This window comes from Dermacentor variabilis, chromosome 2 (assembly GCF_050947875.1).
Source record: "Dermacentor variabilis isolate Ectoservices chromosome 2, ASM5094787v1, whole genome shotgun sequence".
NCBI lineage: Eukaryota > Metazoa > Arthropoda > Arachnida > Ixodida > Ixodidae > Dermacentor > Dermacentor variabilis.
In genome coordinates this window covers 44,613,488-44,633,045 of record NC_134569.1, presented here as the reverse complement: position 1 = coordinate 44,633,045, position 19,558 = coordinate 44,613,488, and the positions used below count along the sequence as shown (strand labels likewise).

Genomic DNA, 19,558 nt, shown 5'->3' with positions numbered 1-19,558 from the left:
TAAATCTAAGATATTTTGAGAGAGAGAGAGAGAGAGAGAGAGAGAGAGAGAGAGAGAGAGAGAGAGAGAGAGGCGCTGCTATAAGTTTTACCTCGGAAAACGGCACTCTGAACTGGCCCAGAATCAGCAGTTTAAACGTTTGCTTACATTTTTATTTGATGCACTAGCCCTTCCTGTCCCGCGTATTATTCAGCGCGAAACAAATATCGGAACATTCGTGCAACAGACTATCGAATCGAATACGGTTTCATTACAATAGACAAAACCGATTCATATTCGAAGTTTCGAATATTCGCAAAACACTTCACAAGTTTTAACCTTAGGACGTCAAGTGCACGCAACTGCCCTGCGCGGCACGTGCTCTGTACTTCACACTCAAGGATATTGTGAATCTTGCTCCAGGCTAAACGCGCGTCGCGTATCGACGAAAACAAGACGAAAACGAAACAACAACAACAACAAAAAGAAAACTAAAGTAGGAGCTCTTCGACGTCGCACGACCTTCGTTAGCATTTCCGTCACGCTATCAGCTCGTTCAGCGGGTGACTTGAGCCGCTAGGTGCTGGCGAACATCTATGAACGAAGTTTGGATCGCTTGTGTACTGTGTTGAGTCTTCATTACTATCCGTTGAGGAGGAGAAATGCTATGTCGTGTTCAAGAACATTCGATGACACAAGAAAGCACAGACTCGCTCATCTGGCTGTTGAAAACGTCAAGCTTTCGCCAGAGCCCTGCGAACGCTCGAAAATTACGAAATACAAATCGAATATCACAAACTGTTCGATTCGGTCACTGAATCGGATGCCTTGAACTTATAAGAGCAATATGTTTTATTCGAATAGACATTATTATTATTATTTTTTTGAAGTCCGTACTCACATGATGCCACCTGGTACAAGACGGATTTCAAATAAGTATGCGTTACTTCTCTGTGGAATCGTGAATCGGCGAGCTGCAAGTGTGAAACCAGTCCGAATAGTATGTAAATTTATGTGTAATTAAATTCTGATTTTTACGTGCCAAAACCACTATACGATTACTAGGCACGCCGTAATGCGGCAGTCCGAATTAATTATAACCACCGGGAGTTCTTCGAAGTACACTTAAATCTAGCTATGCGAGCGCCCTCGCATTTCGCCGCCCATCGAAATGCGATAGAGAGTCGAACTCGCGACTTCGTGCATATAAGCTCAACCCCCAAAGCAACCAATTAAGCTACCGCGGTGGGTAGGTATAAAACTATCCAAAAAGCGCGTGCCATGTTCGAAAACACTTCAAAACGGTTTTCAAAAACAACTCGAATTACAGACGACTCGGTGTCATCTCTATGCGATTCGGTTTCAAAAATCACAATGCGCGAAGCCCTGTTCTATTTGCATAACGCGCGTTATGCGAAAGCTTGACATTTGGGACTCCCTGCTCGAAAAAAAGAAGGAATAAAAAAAGAAAGGAAAGAAAAAGAAATGCTGCACCGACTGATTTGAATAAGACAACAGCCAAATTACGCGTGATCTCGAAACTTTGTGCGCCGCATCGAAATTCACGCGAAGCTGGAACACGCTGACATAGCAAAGACAACGTAGATTTGAGTCTTCACAGCACTTCGAGCGGCTGTTGCAAACGCGTGACGATCGCGCACAAGAACATGCCCCGACACGCGGCAAATAGCTCCAGGGGCTTTCACATATTGCCTGTTCGAAAGCTCGCAGGCGTGAACACTTCCAGGAATTTTACAGTTCGTTCATTCTACAAAAGGTACAACGGAAAGGCGGGTCTCGCTCAAACTGTCCGGATAACAGCACAATCCGTCGCTGGGGGAGTGCACACCGCAGCGATTTTCGTGGGTACTTTTCCGAGGCGAAGAAAACGCGATGCGGCGGGGCTCTGGATCAGCGGACACCGATACCAGTATATTTTTCTTTTTTTTTTGCTTTCGTTTGTACGTTTGCTCCAGCCGCTTTTTTTTTTTTTTTCAGCTTTTACGGCCCATATTCCCTTCCGAAACTTGCGCTAGCACGCGAAGGGGAAACGAAGAATGAATAGTCGCGCGCGGGAACGTGGCTCCATCTGGCGCGTACTGCACGAACTTGCGGAATCAAAAAAGATGAAAGAACGCAACCGGCTTCGGGCACATTGCGAACACCACGGAGAACTTGGCGACGCAGACACGGAAAGGACGCGAGGAAAGGGAGGAGGAGCGGAACTGATGAAGCTGGCAGGGAAAGCCACCTTCGGGGAAGAGAAAACAACCGACAATAGTCTAAGTAACCTAAGAGGACGAAAAAGAAAGAAAGAAAGAAAAGAAAGTACGCTAGAAAGAAACAAAACGAAAACGGGATGCTGCGAGGAGAAATAAATGTGTTCAAAAAGCGAGTTCCACCTGAATGCTAATATTCTAAAAAAAATTGATAAACTTCGAAAAGCAAACTGAATACCGAATATTTTCTCACTGCTCAAAATAGACGCGATATATATATATATATATATATATATATATATATATATATATATATATATATATATATATATATATATAGAGAGAGAGAGAGAGAGAGAGAGATACCGGTGTCACACGTGCACTTCCGACCACGATCGAGGCGATCCGGATTAAGCTCGATTCGGATCCGTGTGCTAACATAGGGTATCCATGGGATTATGATTGCAATCTCTGAATCGCAGGCTGACGTCTGAGTATTCCGAAAACTCAAAAAAAAAAAAAAGGAGAAGTGAAGGCAGCTCAAGAAAAAACGCTTAAAAACTGTTTTATCAGCAATAATAAGCTGTAAACTGCAAATATTGTCCAAATTTAACCACATTTTGCAAATCTGCACTTGTTGCGATGCGATAATAACTCGACCCGGACCTTTAAACCGTGCAGCAGTGATCATCACTGAACGCAATCAAGAAATTCGATCCCGACCGCGATCGGAAGTGTACGTGTGACACCGGTACAATACGGAGAGAAAAGATAAAAAAAATATACACATACTTTCATCAATTCGCATATTCATATACTTGCAAGTCCAATAAATCGGAGAGTTTGCAGCTCGCAACGTTTCCAGTCTACTTTACAAGGGGCACTTTTGTGGCAAAAAAGCTTTTAAACAATAGTAGAAATGATGTTATTGACGATACGAAAAAAATGAAGTATAAATTATTCAAATCGAAGTATTCGATTCGAAGCGGAAATATTAATTTGATACTCGGAATTTCGAGTATTCGGACAACGTCAATAACAGTCATCTCGAGAACGCTTCGAAATATTGACATTGATTGCTGTAGTTGCTTCGTCACAGTATACTGTAACGGGAAATTGAAGGAAAAACAGTTCAATGACGGCTCGAGGGGTCATTTGCCCCTTTTATGAACAATGACGGCATCTGAAGCGCAACGCAATATCAAAGTACTCGAGTGTTTTGAACACCACATCGTTTGAGAAGAATGATCAAGCCGTACAAAGAAAACAACAACATTTCTTACACATCGAAGCTGCTAAGTGTGCTGCACTTGAGTGAGACACACATCTACTCCTCTGGTATCGTAATCGTTCAGCACGCGTTGAAAAACGCAGTGAAGCATATTAAAGCTATAATTAGTACGGAAGCAGGAAATGTGCCAACGGCTATTTTTCTTGCTTCATATGTCTAACTATTTCAACAAAGATTTGCAAACTCCACGGGCGTTTGAAACTTAGACACCGCTGTCGTAATAGTCTGTACTTACAAAAGTTGGTCAGTGTTATCTTTTTTAAAAAGAAAGAAGTACGTGTCAGTAGATTCTGTCTTGTTCGCGAACGTTTTTAGACGGAGCAACAGGGAAAAGACGTGACTCGTGGGCACCTGCACTGTCTTCGCGCAGCTCTTCTTAAGGCCGTCTCACCGCACTGTAGATGTGGACTGTTCGGAATGCCATACCCTTTGCGAACTAGCAACTTAGGGATCGCCGTAAGCTCCACGGAAGAAAAAAAAAAAAATAGGGCGCGGGGCATCTACGACGTTTCAGCTCGACCCTAAGCGGTTCAAGGGAAACGGGCCACGCTACGCATACGCGAGGATTACTCAATCGTCGGCGCATAACCGACTAACACGAACTCCTATTCAACGAATCGCCAGCGGTGAGGCCTGACATAATGTATTTCCACGTGCATCGGCGTCAGAGGTGTAGGCGATTTTGCTATCGTTTTGTGTCCGCTGCCTTGGTGTGTTCTTTTTTTTTTTTCCCTTCCTTTCTTTCTTTCACAAGCTTTACTCGCACCACTGCCGCAAACAAAACGACAAAATGGGATTGATTTAAATCTGGCATGTCGTTAGAGCTCTCGGAACACGATATGTCCCTCTAAACGACCTGAAACGTAAGAAATGTTGCCGTTCCCCGAAGGGGGGTAAGCGGAGAGAGGTGCAAGAGGACCGGAAGTGTAGATAGCCTCATTTTCTCAAGCAGAATTAAAAAAAAAAACGAAAGAAAGAATGATAAAAAATAAAAGGAAAGAAAAAGAAAGAAGCCTCCCATGCGCGCGACGTGATGCATTTCACAACTAGCCGTTACCAGCCGGATTCCAAGCTTTGAGATTTTTATATGAATGCCTATATCTCCATGTTTTTATTCCCCCCTAACAAAACTAAGCCGGCTTCCTTTTTTTTTTCCCCTCTGTTCTTCCCGCAGCGATCGGTGGCTGCTCTTCCGTGGCGCCAAATTCGGTAATGATTTCGCGGACGGGAGATTACCTCATTTCGAGCAGCAGGAACATAAATCGCGCGTTCCGCCTTTATGTGCTCAGTCCCGGCTACGCCGGTGTTTCGTTCCTTCGCCTTGCTTTTTCTTCTTCTTCTTCTTAATGCCATTTTGTAAGCGGATCTACTGAAACTCTAAAGCCCGTGGGAGAAGCACAAACAGATAACGCAGCGGAGCGTTTCCTATGCACTATATTCCACCGCTACATTATAAAGCGTGACGCGAAAGTCGGAAACGACAGCTAGATAAAAAAATAAGTAAAACTTCGTTATGCAGTGTTTTACGGCGGCAGAGCAACTGGGGCTATGATGCGTGAACTACACGAGAAAAAGAAACGATGGCTGAATAAGCCGATTTGTCAAGAGTGCACGCACGCATGCACACACACGCGCGCGCGCGCGCGCGCGCGCGCGCACGCACAAGTAGAGTGAAAGGGAACCTAGGCGACACAGAAAGCCACACACGTGCGCTCAGAAGCGCTGACAGCATCGGTCAGTTTCATCGTCTGCTGTACAACGCCCTCGACGACACAACGCTGCCTCGACGTCCCACTCTCCCGGTGCCCCACGGAGCGGCGGGCGAGGAGGCAGTGCTGTTGAAGTGTCCGCACTGCGAGAGACAGCTACGGCGCTGCTCTTTCCTCTTCAATTTTCTTCCTCTAAATGTCGCATACTACGTCGAGGCACGTTAGGCGACAATGTTGGACGCTTCAGGTACATTCCGCAGACACGGAACGGAGGGAGACTACGTAATCTTGCACTAGAGAGAGAGGGAGGGAGAGAGAGAGTGCTACTGACCGTGGCGGCATAGTGGTGCCTGTGTATAAGGGCGGTGTGGTGGTCGAGCGAGTCGAGAGACCGCTGCTGCTGCACAGAACCACGGCGACGCTCGGGCTCCACCGAGTGACGTCGCAGTAGGGATCCTGCACATACACAGAGAAAGAAAGGGAGACGGTATTATAGCAGCAGTCGTATGGATGAAGCGCGCTGTACTTGAAGAGCGTTATGGAGCACAGCAGCACATGACGCTGGTCCTACACTTTACAATGCCACAAATGCAATGCGCGACACTGTGAAAATAATCCGCAGCTGCGCTCGCTTGTATGTAAGTATACGCAAGTGGACGTGATAATAAAGCTGCAGTAAACAAACGTCACCACATTATACGAATGCATAGTAAACACTGGAGCAGTAGCGGAAAGCATAACAAGAAAAGAAACAATGATAATCTAGTTTTCTTTTTTCAAGATAAAGGCATAATCCGCAAACCACCCTGTTCTTGCGAAGAGTTACATCGCCTTGCTTCCTTATACTACGCCATTTAAATTGCTTCGGGTGGCTTTTTCGATTAAATAAAACATAGCGCCAAGACACGAGCGATCTCAACTCTTGTTTTCAAATCTGGACAGAACAGCTGACGTAGAAACCCTGCGTGCTACTGTATCCACCAGCCGCAGTACGCGCCTCGTGCACAAACGACCCAGATTTGCCGACGACGTGGAGCCGCCACGAGTTTAAAAAAAAAAAAAAAAAAAGAAGCAAGCCAAAGCCAGAGGCGGCACGTTTATATTCATTTTATCCTTTCTTTCGTTCCATCTTTCTTTCTTTCTTTCTTTCTTTTTTTTTTTTTTGCTGCGTTCAGATGCGGAGAACGGTTTCACACGCATCGACGTCAGATGCATGTTACGAAAGCGCCGAGCGCATTTAAAGTACGACGACCGCGCAAACAACTTAGAACCCCTTCCCACACAAAGTCTTCGCTTCAAACGCTGGCTTTTTTTACGTCGAAGGGCCTTTGACGATTTCTTTGAGGCCCGAAGCGCTGTTCGAAGAAACGAAGGCACAGAATATTCGAAAGAAAAATAAATAAACGCTCTACTTTACAGACATTCAAACACGCTTCGCTAATCACAGGTCCGAACAATATATATATATATATATATATATATATATATATATATATATATATATATATATATATATATATATATATATATATATATATATATATATATATATATATCGTTCCCCACCTGCGGCAAGTTGTTCTTTCATCCACTTTAATTTCCACTAATTTGTCACTTCTTTAATTCAGTTAGTAAGTGCGAGTAACTTACTCTGTGTTGTCCTTCGTATGTTTGTTGGATTCTTATGATATGATTAATAAAAATGAGGCCCCTCGCTTAGTCCCCTTTTCTTCTCGTTCATTATATATATATATACATATCCAGGTAGATGCGGGCTCAAATGTGCAGAAAGGTTAAAAGCAGTGGTAAATGAGCAGTGAGGTCTCTCGTTGTTTAAAAAGATGTAATAATCTAGAGAACAGACGCGACCGGCTCGTGACGTCACAGTGAACATCTAGCCGAATTCCTAATAACATCCGCGCCAAAATTACCACTACCCCTCTGCCCAAAAAAACATGGAAAAGGTCAACACGGATCGAGGTAAAGCCAGGGCTCACGCTCTCTGGCGAGGTCCTAAAAACAAACCGGCCATCTACGTGGACGTCGCTTGCGCGGGCAATGGCCGTTGCGCAATCGTTGCCGTTGATGGCTGTGGTCGGACCATCAGCTCCGTCACGGTCAACAACACGTCCTCCATTGTGGAGGCAGAAGAGGCGGCAGTTGCCATGGGCACGTTCCAACCTGTTGTTAAGTTCGTTGTGTCAGACTCTAAATCAGCCATAAGAAGCTATTCTATTGAGGCCAATCGGCCCCATTGCAAGCAGACTTCTCAAACCTCGGGACACCATCCATATAATGTGGGTGCCAGCTCATGACGGCAATCTGGACAACGAAGTAGCTTACTTAGCCGCCCGAGCAGCAGATGAATGGGAGGTGGGATCGCTCGACCCGGACGGCCGGTTTAAACCCATCCCCGCATATCACGAACTAACTCAATTTTACAAAGATTCGCGCAGAACGCACCGGTTCCCGAGTCCGATTCTCTAGCGGGAGCAGGCCACGAAAGCAAGAGTTTAAACCTAACTGCAGGCACTGCGAAGCACTAACCGCCGACCAAGATCACATACTTTGGGGGCCACCAAGAACAATTCTTCGGCAAGCTCCCACGCTAGAGGCTTGGGAGCGTACGACCAAGACTGATGACCCAAAATGTCGTGACCCAAACCACGTCGCGGCCACATAGACTACAAGCTGGCTCCTCTGCCAGGGTCTCAATAACTAATACGCCTGTAATAAATTTTACTGCTCTCTTTCTCTCAAGGCAGCATCCTGGAATTTGATAGCCATGACGGTTACTTACTAGAAACAGAAAACGTTCGTCAGAACTTAGCAACTGCCGAGTATAGTAACTAACGCGGCAGAACCACAACGAGAAAGAGAGTACCATCTGCTTGTGTACTACGCAGCACCCGAGGGATCATCTATGACTATTGGTCTTCAATGAATAAGTGCGTGTTCTTTCGAAACGCCCTTGTTGGCGAGCCGGCTAAGAGCTCCATAATATAGCTGCAACCACACAAAGAAAACCCCGCAACGTATATTTTCATAATTGCCTCTATGCCACCGTGATTCCCCGTGTCCACATCCTCTACTGTGCATGCACCATCCCAGGGTTACATCACGATTATCTGCGCCACCGCTGCATCATCTGGCGATGACCGCCTAAACCACTTTGCTAAATGCGTCGAGATGCTTTCGACCATACTGACAGCCGGAAAATAAATAAATAAATAAATAAATAGGCACAAAAAAAGGAAGCCGGAAGAAAGACTGCAGTACCGACGCCAGAACTTTGATTGCACACTGATTTCGAGGTGAGGCTCGCATGAAAAGCGCGCGCTTTGTGAGGGCAAGTTCCGTGTTTCATCCACTATAGGTTGAAAAACCGGCGAAGTCTACGCAGTGTAGGAGTTGAGGAGGACTTTGGGATGAAACACTTGGGAGGTTTATTTACATTATTTACAGTGAGAGTCAATTAACAGTCTTAAAGTCATTACGGGCCGGCAGCAACTCGGACGCTGCGGCCCGCGGCAAGAAGCTCGAAAGAGAAGAATCAAGGAATGCTCTAGGAATGCTCTCTTGCTGCTCCCGGTCTGTGTCTTTTAAGCCCTTCGGTGTCTCGAAGACACGTCACGTTCGTCCAATGGGAGAGCCCGCTCAGGTGACGCTATTTTCAGCCAATCGGCGAGCCCGCTCGGGTGTCGTCATTTTCGGCCAATGGTAGGCGCCCGTGCGATGGAGTCACACCCGGCGAAGAGAGTCGCTGCTTGGTCCCCCTGCGGTCTTGCCTTGCTGACTTGCAATGCGCCGTCACAATAGATGGATGGGGGCGACGCCGCCAGGTTTTCACGGCACATTACAGCCGTCTTGCTTCGGGACCCACTTTACCCGCGACAGTGCCAGGCTCTCGGTTCACTTTCGGGAAGAGTCAAGCAGTGTGGGGGCCGCCAACTTGTTTGCACGTGCCGCGCCTCAGGAATGTGGTATCCGTGTTTCTGCGCTGCTTAATTAGCTGTGGTGCGATTCGATGTGGTCTGGGGAACTCGAAGTAGGCTCAGGAAACGGTCCCGTATATAACAGCAGTCATCTTTACAGAACGGCTCGCTCTTCCGTAATCAGACAATCTCAATTTAGGATGTTGATGAAATGCGGGTGATGTGTTGCAAAGTCGTTTATTTCCGTCGCCGGCACACACCGTTCTTGGCCCAACTCACCGCTTCGCTCTCGCTATTCCACCGTCACTCCAGTTATCCCTCGCCATAAATTAACGAGACCGCCCAAGGCCACCGAAAAAGAAAGCGATGGGGTCTTAGTGGCTTTTCAGAACACGGTCATGCAGCGCCAGATTCAGGGTGCCACGTCTACAGCGAACGATGAGTAAAAGTAAAAAAAAAAAAAAAAAAGCGTTGCGAATTTTCGCGGACGCTCCTTTCGCATGTGCGACCTACTCAATCACCGACAAACGCAACGTGTTAAATAATTTTAAAAAATGAAGTATGCTACACTGTAAAGGCCAGCGCGTTCGAGTTGAGCAATAGCGGCATTTCCTACGATGCTGCGCACGTAGAAAAAATAAACTACACACCGTACGCAACTGCAAGCTGGCTTCACCTTCTGCATTGGTGTTCGAGGAAAAGGCTACTTTACAGGAGCTACTAGTGCGCCACGAAAGCGCTTTCTGCAAGCAAAATCGACCTTCCACATAACTTTTCCAAAATATTATGAAGCCAACTACGTTTACTTATAAAGGAACTTCGTAGACGGCAGCTAAATACTTTTTCTACTTTGCCCACGGGTAAGGAGCAACATTTGTCGAACAACGTAAACGCCTTGGTTTCAATTTGCACCATACTGGCTCAATTAGGCGGGAACCGTGACCTACTTAATGGAACTTTGTTTGCATAGAACATTTTCACATCATAAACTTTATTAAACGGGCCGACACGCTTGAAGACACCGGAGCACGAACACCGAGTTCTAGCGAAGAAAGCTACTTCAACAGCTCATCGCGTTTAATATGGCCTACCATGTAATCCACGAGACTTCAAGCTCGGTAAACGTTTGAGCGTGTAATTTCAGCGCTTAGTTCACGCTTCAGCGCTTATTTCACGAAAATCAAAGCGAGCTCCTTCTAAGAAAGAGGAACCAATGGACGTTCGTGTTACTGGAGCTATTTTAACAACGGAAAACTCAGCGCAAAAAATTATTCCCCATCCCGCTTTCACAAACACAACTTGTTTTCGATGTAAACAATTTCCTGCTGCACCACCGTCTTGCAGCCATACCATCAGCGAACGATGGGAAATGGATCGAATATTCGTTCGTCTGAAGGTACGGAAGCCAAAGCAAACTCAAAGATGAGAACGCAATGGGCGTGGGCAGCCAGGCGGAGTGCTTTGGTGTCGGAACACCCTGCGAATGTCTTTTTTTTTTCCTTTTTTTATTGAACCTCGTGAGAACGATGAGAAAGGGGTTACAACAGGGTTTTCGCAACAACAGCCTTCCCCACGAAAAAAGTTCCTGGCTACGCCTACTGATACGGTGGGCTTGCATCGCGACATTTGTCTTTACTACATCCGATACTTCAGCAGCCAGCAGCCTGCAATCAGTGTAAGAGGCATTTCACGGAAAGTTTACGAAACCGCTCCTGGGAGGCCGAGAAAAGAAATCAATCGCAGAACGGCGAAAGCATTCCGGAGCGAAGGGGAGTCGAACAGCGAAGTTGCATTAGCGCCCGTTCAAGGCGCCCATGCTGCTAAGTTGTGGTTCCGCCTCCAAAAAAATGTGGTTAGAACCTCGAGCAAACAACCGATGCCCGCCGAGGCAAGAAACTGAAGTTCTCCGACGTTACGCCTGATCCGAGGGTTTCCACTTTGGTGCAATTCTTGCGTCTTCTTTTTTTCCCTTTCTCTCTCTTTAACCTAGCGGGCTCACAGCGACAGGTCCGAAACGACATGGCTAGTGCGAAGGAGATAAGAAGGTGCCTGCTGTGCGAGCGGTAAACGACAGAACTTTGACTAGTGTGAGCGGGAAAAAAAGACCCTATTGGCTGCGTTTGCTCTACACCGTACCTACCAGGACAATGGCGCGAAACAAGAACAAAAAAAAAAGCGAGCAAGCAAGTCCAAGTGAAAGAAAAAAAGAGGAAAACTTACGAAAAATACGGAGGATTGCATGGGCAGAACAAAACAAGCAAATGAGAAGCTCCCTTTTTTAGAAGACAAGACCGTGTCTATCTATTGTTTATCTGAGTTGTCGCTTGTAATCATAACAGGTCAAGCCCCGACCGAGGTTCGCATACAACCAAACAATATACAGAAACTTCAAGTCGCTAGCACACCAACAGCAAACGCAGGCCGAGAACACAGTTCCGAAACTTGCGCATAACATGCAACAACAGGAGCAGATGTGCTCGGAGAAATGATACGGTTAGGGCAGAGGGGCAATCCGTTAAAAGAAAAGAAAGAAAGAATCACAAAGCTCAGTATCAGAAGGACCACCAGCGTCGCCACTCGCTCTGTGTGTACTTCAATTAACGCGACGCAGTATAAACGATCTAGCCACGGTTGCCGGTTCCGCTGGGACGGCGAGCGGGCCAAGCGAGTATCTCGAGGCGCCATCGAAGCCTTTCATCACCACGCGCGCGCGCGGGTCGATAGTCCCAGCGGAGGCGCCTCGTCTAATTAAGGGCCGAACGCGCTAGCGCGGAACAATCGGCCGTCCGCGCACACACCGCCGTGGGAGGAGAGGGCGGTCGAAGACGACAACAAGCGAGCCGAGATCGGGAAGCTCCCCTCGCGGCCGACCGGAGTACGTAAACACTCCAGGGAGACAAGCTCGATACACCTTGCGGAGCAGAGTGCTTACGATGCACGCAGCTCCCTCCTGCTGAAGGTCGCGCATCTCGCGATCGAAAGGTTCGGAAAATACTCGAGCCGAGGAGGCCACAGATAGAAAAGCACACTGAAGAATAAAGAAACAGCTGGAAGTGCAGACGTTTCGTCATCGTGCTGTCGTCGTCTACCCGCGTATTCTCATCTTCAGCTTCACGTTTACGATATCCTAATTAAATATTAAAAAAATGATTTCTTGGAAAGCAATTATGCCTGTCTTCGGCACTCAAGAAGATATGTCGAAAAAAAAAAATACTTGCCTACGTAGTATTAGAGGGCGATCGAACTCGGTAACGCTTCTGCGACAATATGGAATTGGAGGCCGGACGCACGAGCCACAGACCTGTCGTGCAAGATTAACGCGGACTCTTGAGAGCAGTGGTGATATATGTGGACATATTTCGGAGGCTGTAGCTGGCGATAATGTAGCTTGCGAAAACGACGCATCGCAAGGGAGTCGTTCTTGAGAAGCTAGCGGTGTACGCTGCGACCGCATGCTGCTTGTAGCAGCAGATGAGTTCCGAGCACCGAGGTATCACTGAAGTTTTCTCTCTCTCTCTCTCTCTCTCTCTCTCTCATGTCACGACTGCGCCTTGCATTCTAAAAAACGTTTAAAAAGAACGTCTTAATTCAGATCAATAATAGTATAACTGACAACCTACATACGCGCCTGATCAGTTTTCTGAACAGTATGAACCTAAACGAGCATGACAGTTAAACGCGCGTACGAGCAATGGCGAAAGCGTCGAAAGCCATTGACTTTGCGAATTGCTTAGCTGCCCACCCCCAGACGGAAGAACTTTCAGGCGGCTATCTCGTTTATTCGACACCAGTGACGTCACCGTAAGTTCCCGGCAGACCCAGCCGCCAGATTAACTTTTGTGCCAAGTCGTAAATGTAATGTTAGCAAGCTAATGAGCAGACGACCCCGCCAGTCGAGAGCATTCCTCACGACGAAAGTGGGCCTCGGCTCGGACACGCCTGCCTGCTGGCGATACATTAAAGGAAACAGCGAATAGAAGAAGATCAAAACAAAGTCACGTTACGCGCACCATCTCGGCCGAGTGGCTGCCAGCATGGTTACGAAACGCGAGCGGTATTCTGCAGAGAGCAGTTTGGGAGCGTCGCGTTCTCTCAAAAAGAAGGGGGAAAAAAAAAAAAGAAAACCCGGGACGGGAGCGGAGCACCAGTCGCTCGCGGCCCACTCGTCGCGTTGCCGCAACGCGCACGGAATGACAAAAAGCTGCGCAGGTGGAACAAGAGCACGCCAAGTTGCCAAGAAGCCCTCGCGTGTGTGGACCACATTACGCTCCCGCCGCTCGGGCAACACGTTCGCTGCCCTTCGCGGTGCCTCTTTAAATAAACAAAGGGCGCGACGAAACGAACGTGAATATGATCACGTTGCCTGCGAAAGCCCCGCAAGTGTAGGGTCATCGCTCGACGAGCCCCGAAGCACCGCGACGGTAGACGCCTGTCCTCTCCGTCAGAACACACGTGCATAATGGTGGCCGTTTTGCGTGAAAAGAACAAAGGTCGACAGAAACTCTGCCGCATCGAGGTTTGACAGCCATTTGAAGCACCATGCAGGGAGGTTATTTATTCTTTTGTCTTCTTTTTTTTCTAAGGTAATGAACGCGCAATTCAATAAATTAATGCTATGCTTTCGAAAGGGAGTTTTTCTCGAAGGAGAGCCGCTTTCGCACGCATGAAAGTTAGCGTCGCGAGAATATATATATATATATATATATATATATATATATATATATATATGTATATATATATAGACGCTTCTTTCTTCGCATTCCACTGCAGCCTGACACACGCTCAACTAACTGACTCTGAGAGAACGTCAAAACGTAAACGCTTGGTTGAGTTGCTGCCGCAAGAACCGGCCAAACGCAGCGGAACCACGCAGGCTATTCTACTGACAGCCCAGCAGTGGCACATAGAAGCGAAATTACAGTTATGAACGTCCTTTTCTTTCTTTTTTTTCTTTTTTTACCCGACTTCACTGCCGCTGCCATGCAGTATAAACGACAACCGCAGCAGTTTCTTGGCATCTGACTACGGCTCAACAATTTGTCGTACAATACTAAGGAGTACAAAAGCGGTACACTTGGTTATAAAAATAGGACACATATTCACACACACACACACAAAAACGCTATAATTTCTCGAAGGAGAACACATTACTGCCAATCGTGATGACGCACATACGATCATTAGCAAAGACGGCCGACCAATGGGAAACGTCACTTACGAATAAAGAGCTTCGCGAATTCGACCCCGGTTCTTACCAGCCCCTGCACCTTCAAAGCGCCACGAAGCGTTCCCGAAGCCCGGATTGCATACCGCCCAACGATAGCTTTGCCTATGCGGGCGCGGTGGCTTGTTTACCTTTGGAGAGTGCTGTAAATCAAAGCACGGGCTATAAATGTTAACGGGGGGCTTTCGTTGTCTACTGTTTCTTTAACGGGGACGCGTCAAAGACGTGCAACGCTGCATACAGCGAGGGACTCGAAAAATTCTCCTGGCAACTGAAGCAGCGGGCGAAGCGGGCCACGTATATGCATGCGTGTCAACCCCCCTTCCTCCCCCCCCCTCGCTTGCGCGCACCCTTCACTGTACCTAACCCTACCTCGCGGCCAAGCAGTGCGCGCTGCTGTTACTTCGCGCCCTTTGGCCGCGGTGCCAGGTAGCGGGCCGCGAAGCGAGGTTCCAGAACGAGGTTGAAACCGCAAGCGTTCAGCGCCTTATTGGGACACTCAAGTATAGACAAAGCTTGATTGGCATATTACAGACGCTCAATACGAAACAGGTCGACCTTATCATCAGCGGAGGGCTCCGCAGATGATAAGTTGCGCAAAAACGTTGACACGTTGCGCTAACAAAAGTGACACGTTGCGCTAAAACAAAAAAAAAACCGCACTTTTCAGCTGCCAACGTTCGGAAACTTGCACGCAAACGGATGAAAAACTCAAAGCTAGAGCAAGATCTTGACATCGCCAACGTGGCAGTTCGATCGCAAAAAGCAAGAAGCGAAGATTCCACCGTCACTTTTTTGGCTAGTATAATCGTATCTTTTTCTGCATAACCAAACAATATGGAGCTACAAAAAAAAGAAAGATGCATTATCAGTCGAAACTAATTTTGCGTTCTTTGATACTGTGTCTCTTTCACGCCACTCATTCTTAAATTACAGGACTGAGGTCTGAAGGGACGCTTTAGTGGATAGCCGCGGATAAATGTGGACCCCCGGTAAGGTTCACTAAGGTGCACTCAAATCACTGCAAACGAGCGTTCCGCCCACCACCGCGATGCGGCCGCCGCGACCGAGGATCGAACCCGCAACCTGGTGCGCTGCAGCAGAGCGCCGAAGCGGAACGCCCGGCAGGGTGAATAGCACCATCCAACAACCGTCCATCCACCAGCCACCCGCACAGAGCGGATGCAGCAGACACCCTATATATACAAGCCATCGCCACCGCCGGTCGCTTCTTTGGCCCGCTGCACCCGAGCCCGCCTCCCCCCGTACACTCTCGCACACTTCGGGCCGCCAGCGAGGCAAGCGGCGCGGAACGCGGGCGGCGCGTGTCCGCGGCAGGGGAGGACTCCGGAGAAACGTGACGCACGACACTGGGTCGAGGCGCGATTACGCGGCCCGCGGTCCCCAGCTGGCAGAGCCTCGGCGGCTAAGATTAGCGCGCGTCGCGCGCTCGCCGGCTGGGAGCGAAGAGGCCGCAGCCAGTGTCGCTCGCGGCGGCCGGGCGCTGTGTACGCAGCCGCATATATGGCGGAGCGCCGGCGCTACCAAAGCAAAAGCACCGAAGGTGGCGCTCTCACTAAAGAGGTGCAACTCAATACACTCTAATGCAACCCTACCCGCGTACTATTCCCCATTACGGAATACCGAAACAATGGATGGCCGGCATACTAGTGGCGACATCTCGCGGAACTCTTTTCAGCGACCAAGGCGTTCGGACGTTTATCTGCCTTAATTACTGGCTCTGTCATACGCCTCTCGTGCCTGTTTCACTTTTCGTTTTGTTTTCATTGCAGTCAAAAGTTGTGTAGAAAGTTACGTTTCATTTGTATTGCGCTTTTTCATGCGTCCAATCATTTGCAATTCTTTTTTTAACCTCTAGTGAGTATTTTGAGTATCTAGTCGACGCTTGACGTAGTAGTTCTGCGGAAAGCCGCAAGGAGGAGAGAAGTAACTGCCATCTGCCATCTGCTAGCCGCCTGGTTAGCTCAGATGGTAGTGCGGCTGCCCCAGAAAGGCAGTGGCCCCGGGTTCGAGTCCCGGACCAGGACGCATTTTTCTTCAACTCTGAGGCTTTTCTTTCGAGGTACTCGTATGGGTTTCCTTTGTAGCAATTGCTTCGAACGGGTGGATGTCTCATTTTCCCTTTATTAATCTAGTCGACCCGTACGCTGTCCGACTTCGGTACAAATTTTGTTTCGCTCCAACCAAAGTACGTTGAGCTGTGTGTGAAAGGGGAACATGCATTACTGACGGGCGCTACGTCAGACTTTCTCTGCGTTTGCGCCAGTCACCTAGGCTGGTCGCCGAATGTGTCGGTTTTCCGAATGAAATGAAATAATAATGGACGCCAGCAACGAAAGAATGAGAGCGTGTCTATACGACACTAATCGCTGCCACCGATGACTTTACACACACATCTAAGTGAAACACAGTCACTGAAATTTCAGTTTTGTGCGCTGTAATTGAAATCCTACCTCACAAGATCGCGCCTTTCCGCACGAAAGGGCTAAACGTTTCTAAAGCGCACTGGCTACACCCTCTAGCGTGACGTTGAAAATGAAGACAACAGAATCGAAAGCAAACAAATCCTGAAAGAAATGTTTCTTGTGCCCCTTCAATAAGTAACAGGTGGATGCGCGAACGAAACGGTCTTTCAACAACAGGTTGAACATAAATTTAAACGTACGAGTCCACTTTTTCAACAACGACGTGCTTCCTGCAGTGTACCATAAATACGTCAGAAAACGAAAGCGTTTTTTCTTTATTGTCATTTTTTCGTCATCGCACGCTTGAAAGCACGAAAGCTCAGGGTGTACCGCGAAATGCGGCAATTCTACGCCCGACACCGGATCTTGTCTGTGCGGAAAAACTGCGCCGAAGGGAGCTGTCACAAAATAAAACACCGTATTTTCATTAATTTGCTCCTACGTACAGTGAATTCATTATTGGAGGAACGTGTCATACAAAGGGAACCAAAGTCATTCGTGTGAAAACAATCAGGCCCACCGCCTTCTAAGAAATCGCCTTTTGCATGGCGAATAACAATAAAAAAAGGAAATAAGAAAGAAAACAGAATAACAGAAAGGGTTGTTTAGAGTATATGACTTTCATTTCTACGTATTTGCCTTGGAGGGTCCGTAATTTAGTGCTTACTAATGAAGCAATCGGCGCCGTCCACGAGTGCCCTTAACAGCGCCGTGGAAAGCGTAAAGATATCACACGAAAACATTAGCCCCGCTTTGCGGTTTGCCTGTCTCTGCGAATAACTTGTTACAAATACGCACCCTCCAGCCCAACCTAACCCTTATTGTTAACGCGACTGAAGCAGCCGCATACAAGGCGAGCGAGAGCGAGAAAAAAAAAGGAAGAAAACAAAGCGCCCGGACGAAAACGCTCGAGCCGGCCTGGTCCATTACGAAACAAATCCGGCGTGACGAAATACGCACCCGCTCTCAAGGAGGATGAGCGCGGGGAGGATTTGAATCACATTCACGCGACCACCGCTTTCCTTCACATTTTCGCTGCCTGTCGACGGCGTCTCTGGTTTGCATTAAGCAAGGGGAGAGGAGGCGGCGAACAAGAATAAACTCCTCGGGAGTCTCCCCGCGCCAGGCAGCCACGCGCGCTGTCGTGGGCGTGCGAAGGAGAAAAGACGCTTAAGAGACGGAGGAGCCGCGAACGACATCGGCTCGGACGACAAAAGGCGGCAGCGGGAGACGAGCGCCGGCGTCCACGCGATTTGTCTCCCGTCGCGCGCTAATGCAGACTCGCGACGACCGGGCGACTGCCCGGCGACGTCGCAGGCAGCGCTTCTCTTTTCCACGCTCAGTGCATGAGACGCGAGGAAGCGAAGGGAGGAGGGGAGAGGAGCCGCCGGACACCCGCTGAGAGAGACGGCGACGAGCCTCGAGGGCCAATCAAGAATCCGCAGATGCTGCTGCTGCTGCTGGTGGCTGTGGGGGCGCCCCTGGAGACCACGCTCCGCCTCACTGACTCCGCGCAATGAGGCGAAAGCTACCAGTTTCAGGGGGGGGGGGGGGGGGAGGTGACCGGGAACGGGCAACAGCGGCTCCGTGTTGTTGCCAATCTCTCGCGGCCGCTAATCAGTGGAGTAGCCAGCTAGGTTTGGGTGGCGATTTCAGACGGGCGTTTATTTAGCAAAACGAGATTTCCTTTGTAAGCCGTTCCTTACTGTTTCCACGGGGTCAATACGGTTTCTGCGCGCCCGGTTATAACCTCCAAGCCTTTCCTTCCTTCCTTCCTTCCTTCCTTCCTTCCTTTCCTTTTCTTCTTCATCCTCCTCCTCCTCCTCCTCCTCCTCCTCCTCCTCCTCCTTCTGTACGTTTCCAGACAACAGCACATGTAGGTTAAAGCTAGCGCTGCTACTCCTACTGTGTACGGCTCCTGTCGAGTGGATAGATGAGCGAGCACACAAACAGAGAGACAGATAAATTAAGTGAGACGGGAAACGGTAACCCAAAGACACTTCGTTTGCTAATCTACACTGACGGAAGATGGAAAGCCGAACCAGCTGGCAAATGATTAAGTTAAGTGTAACCTAACGGAAGACGCAGCGTACAAAGGAGTGATTAACCGTGGTAGAACAAGGAATGTTATAGAAGTCACGGTTAATCACTCCATCTTTCTGTGAACTTGTGTTTTGCTGGGAAAATACGAAAAGTAGTAGACGACGTGACAGCGACGTGTTGCGTCTTCCGCCCTATTCGTCCGTCTACGGATGTACGGGTAATGTGAGACTGAATTACGGACAGACAACGGGTGAAGATGAACAAAAAAAGTTCGCAGATGAATTACCGACTAACAATAGGCGAACATTTCTTCCTTGCCTGAAACATGCGGTCGATTCTTGTTCGTAACTGGCTGACGAAAACCGTATAGCTCTTGCTGTCTACTGCAAGGAGCTACTGAGATGGAGTACGGTACGCCTTGCAGGAAAAATGCTTGTTAGTCAAAGATATCAATGGGCGTTTACTTTTTGTTTCCCTCTCGAATCCAGTCGACAATCGTTGGCGTGTAGCTATGCCCGATGTACACTACGATAGCGACGAAATGGCGCTGTCTGCCCAAGCCCTTACAGTGTCGTCGTTAAGATTGATCGACTGATCCAAGCGGTCGAATGCGTACAGTTGGTACATGCTTATGCAACAGGTTTCTGCGTGCGTGCGTGTCGTGTGCGTGCG

At 48.3% G+C, this 19,558-nt stretch overlaps 1 protein-coding gene across 7 annotated transcripts in view; it reads right to left on the bottom strand.

Annotated features, from left to right (window-relative positions):
• The window catches only part of SNF4Agamma (SNF4/AMP-activated protein kinase gamma subunit), a 420,535-nt gene that overhangs the window by 97,868 nt on the left and 303,109 nt on the right, over window positions 1-19,558 (bottom strand). For all 7 annotated transcript variants that reach the window (XM_075680298.1, XM_075680299.1, XM_075680300.1 and 4 more), the window contains one exon: window positions 5,530-5,654. In XM_075680298.1, the coding sequence (XP_075536413.1) occupies window positions 5,530-5,654 (125 nt within the window). The remainder of the gene's footprint in view (window positions 1-5,529; window positions 5,655-19,558) is intronic.